Here is a 3,935-nt window from a genome sequence, read left to right as displayed (position 1 = left end):
TAGATAGATAGATAGATAGATAGATAGATAGATAGATAGATAGATAGATAGATAGATAGATAGATAGATAGATAGATAGATAGGTTTAGTCAGTTTTGATAAATAAAGCGTGAAATAAAACCGATAAGTTGTGTTTTCTAACTGATGTAGTGTCGGAGGGTCTGTTTTTCCCCACCCTGCCAGCGGTCCTTAAATGCCGCATCTCTCCTGAGCTCCTTCCTCCACTTCCCGGAAACACAAACCTTCATCCAAGATGGCGACGTTGGCAGTGAGCAGAGCTCCTCTCGCGGGTTTCAGTTTCGAAAACTGCCGAAGGTAAAGAGTTATTCTGGCTGTCCGGTCAGAGACCTGCTGTCCCGATGAACGAGTTGTTAAAGTTTCCATCGGAACAGTTTAGCTTCCTTTAGCTTAGCATAGCTTAGCTTAGCTAAAGGATGCTAGCTCAGTGATGATCCCTACAATGACTCAGGGTTTCCGGCCGCTCGCTCATTTCTTCCTCCGGCTTTTACTTCTCTGATGTGAAATAAATTAGTTTCATTTATTGTTTTTATTACAAACGAATTAAGCCCAAATTATTTCCGCGATTTGCTGTTTATATTATTTTAAAAATTGAATATTGAATGAAAGGCGATCAGTCTGGCTGCAGATCTACTATAGATCCTCTGGTTTAAGGTTAGAATTGGATCAAATATCTGAGGATTCCTTCCTTTAAATGTGTTTTAATGTGTGAAATGTTATTAATGCAGTTACCCACACTAAAAATAAAACTTAATCTCTCTGATTCCAGAAATGTGCTTCTAGAAGGTGAAGCCGGTAAACTGGGATGCAGTTTGCCTGCTGCTCGGAAAACCGGAACCACCATCTGTGGCATCGTCTTCAAGGTTGGTGACAGAAACTGGACCTGACTGGACCCCGGACTGGGACCTGACTGGACCCGGAGCTGACTGGACCCCGGACTGGGACCTGACTGGACCCGGAGCTGACTGGACCCCGGACTGGGACCTGACTGGACCCGGAGCTGACTGGACCCCGGACTGGGACCTGACTGGACCCGGAGCTGACTGGACCCCGGACTGGGACCTGACTGGGCCCGGTCCATCAGGACTTTCAATCAGAATCGCACCAATCAGCTCGTAGCCAAGTTCAGCTCCACGTCCCTGAAAAAAACAGATCCAGGATCTGGATCAGGGACTGGATCTGGACTCCCAGCAGATTTAGATGTTTGATTGAACGTTTGTTTCAGATGGTTTTCTGCCGTCGCTAAGATAAAAACCTCTGCTGTTTTTCCTTATTACTGTAAAGTTGAACAAAGGAGGCTTCCCTGCCTCCTTCCTATCAACGATGGGCAGATTTCTGTCCTCCAATAAAAGGAATGATTGGTCTAACCCTGCTGAGCTTTATTGCTGATCTGATTTGACGGACCTCAGAGGAATTGCTTCATGTCGCTTAGAACAACAGGAGAGAAACAGATTCTAAAGTGTTTGTTGTGACTTCCTGTTTAGGACGGCGTCGTCCTCGGCGCCGACACCAGAGCCACTGAGGGAATGGTGGTCGCTGATAAAAACTGCTCCAAGATCCACTACATCTCCCCCAACATTTAGTAAGTGTCAGCTGTCAGGATGGATCTAGGTGTTTTTTCTATGTAGGTTTGACTCAGGCCTGTTTTGCAGCTGCTGTGGAGCAGGAACTGCTGCAGACACGGAGATGACCACCCAGATCATCTCGTCCAACCTGGAGCTGCACGCGCTCTCCACAGGCAGGCTGCCGCGCGTCGCCACCGCTAACCGCATGCTGAAGCAGATGCTCTTCAGGTAGGTCTCTGATTGCTGCTCCTTTAAACGTACCTGCTTCATCCAAACAGGACAGTTTAATGGCGGCCATCTTGAATGTGAAGCCCTGTCTGGGCCATTCCAGTTGAACCTTGGAGCTTCTTTCCCACAGATCTCAGTGATGGAGTCCAGTTCCTCCAACATGAAATGATCTACAGATAATAATGGTCTTAATAAACTGGTTTATGTTCTATAATATTTGTATGATGAACTAAAGAAAAGAGTAAAATTCATAAATCTTTATCATACTTGATCACAGATGCAGTCAGAACTGCTTCATATTCATTTAGGAGGATTTTTCTTTTTGAAATGAGGTGGATGTTTTAAACACAGGGAACCTGTGATCCAAGGTGACGATGAGCTGAAACTTCAAAGAAAGTTAAAATCAATCCACTTTGTTTCCAAGTTTAAAGACGTTTCTCTTCCATCCAGGAAGATTTTTCAGTTCAAACTGTCAGAAATAGCGTTTAGTTCCAGGTTTTATCCAGCAGCCCAACAAAGTTTTTAGAAAACATGGAAATAGAAACAGTGAGCTGAAATGCTGCAGAGCAGTGATCCCGCTCAGCATGGCGCCCCCTGGAGGTGGCCAGAATATTAGTTACATCTCAGTTTCCTGGATGTTTGTTTTTTATTTAGTTGTTAAAGCGCGGCATAAACTGTACGATATTTCCAATGGTTGCACGCAGCTACAGCTCAAACTGTACGATCAAACTGCAGGGTTTTAAACTTCACAGCTCACAATACACGATGCTGTGCGACCGACGCTCTGATGCGATCTACCTGCTCTCACTGTACGTCTAAAAACCAGGTGGGACTCAGCTCCGCTGTGAGATGGCGCTACTGGGACTCGTCTATCTGGAAGCCAAACCAGTAGCAGAGGAACATGAAGCTCACTAGAGTGAAACGCTCTGCCTTGGATATTTGGGCAATTTAGTGCTGAAAGCCCTAAAAAGAAAAGGAGACGACGGATTTGGACAAAGACATGGCTGAGCTAACGTGGCTACTACGGTCTGACAGATTGACAGAAAGAACTCCATTTCACTCATTGCCCCCCCCCCGCCATGCTGCTGGGTTTACATCTGAGAGGAAGAAGAATCCTTGTTTGCCGACTGAGCGATTTGTCCACGACCACCTTAAGATGGCCGACTGATTTTCAAACATGATTGATTCATTCTCCCGACCTTAAGATTCCTGATAGAGGAGGTCGTTAGAGGCTGATTGCCTCACTACACCACCCGCCATCAGGCTAAAAGTCGGCCCCATCGAAAAATTTTAACAAGAAGTCGCCCCGAAAAGGGCAAACAAATCTCTCAGCATATGACCGGCTTTAGAGTCAAATGGGACGTTTTCAGAATCCCTCCTCCTGGGATCGGTTAGCAGCGGATCAGCCATGAGCCTGGAGCTTGGATCAGATTCTTCCTGGTTTCCTGCAGACGTTCAGTCAGATTAGAGACTGAATTCTCTTCCTTGCTGTTTCTCTCAGGTTGTTATTAGTGTTTGTTTCTTTTTTAAACTGGCCTCACTAATATTTGAGGCCAACAAACGACGCAAAGACGGAAGCAGAAAGACCTGAGGGCTGTCTGCAGAACTGCTCCGTGGCTCAGCCACCAGGGGGCAGCAGAGCTCCTGCTGTTAATGAATCCTGATTGGAGCAGAATGTTTACCACTGGAGGATGAGTTTGGTGTCAAACAGGTTCTGGAGGTTCAGTAAAGGCAGCAGATCCGCCATGTTGGTGTCCTGGTTCTGTTAAAGCCGGCAGCTCTGAGCTGGACGGGTCAGAGAAAGAAGGGAGCATGATGGGATAGATCTGCTGCTTCAGAACCGGTTCCCTCTCTGTGTCTGCAGGTATCAGGGTTACATCGGTGCTGCTCTGGTTCTGGGCGGAGTGGACTGTAACGGACCTCACCTGTACAGCATCTACCCTCACGGCTCTACGGATAAGCTGCCCTACGTCACCATGGGTCAGTAGAACCTTTCTGATTCTGACCCGTTTAGTCTGACCCCTTTATCCTCAGCCACTTCCTGCTGCTGCTCCTCCCAGACCTCTGCCTCCTAGATGCTGTTCCTCCTCTCAGACCTTTGCCTCCTAGATGCTGCTCCTCCTC

General features: G+C 46.9%; 1 protein-coding gene across 2 annotated transcripts in view; it reads left to right on the top strand.

Annotated features, from left to right (window-relative positions):
- The first annotated feature begins 230 nt into the window (after nt 1–230).
- Nucleotides 231–3,935, top strand: part of psmb7 (proteasome subunit beta 7) — an 11,112-nt gene continuing 7,407 nt past the window's right edge. For both annotated transcript variants that reach the window (XM_015403894.1, XM_015403895.1), the window contains exons 1-5: nt 231–315; nt 788–881; nt 1,503–1,600; nt 1,671–1,811; nt 3,676–3,791. In XM_015403894.1, the coding sequence (XP_015259380.1) occupies nt 254–315; nt 788–881; nt 1,503–1,600; nt 1,671–1,811; nt 3,676–3,791 (511 nt within the window). In that variant the 5' untranslated portion in view covers nt 231–253. The remainder of the gene's footprint in view (nt 316–787; nt 882–1,502; nt 1,601–1,670; nt 1,812–3,675; nt 3,792–3,935) is intronic.

This window comes from Cyprinodon variegatus, unplaced genomic scaffold (genome assembly GCF_000732505.1).
Source record: "Cyprinodon variegatus isolate N-32 unplaced genomic scaffold, C_variegatus-1.0 Scaffold1589, whole genome shotgun sequence".
Classification (NCBI taxonomy): domain Eukaryota; kingdom Metazoa; phylum Chordata; class Actinopteri; order Cyprinodontiformes; family Cyprinodontidae; genus Cyprinodon; species Cyprinodon variegatus.
Note: the sequence above shows the minus strand (reverse complement) of the source record. Positions and strands in the feature narration are given on the sequence as shown.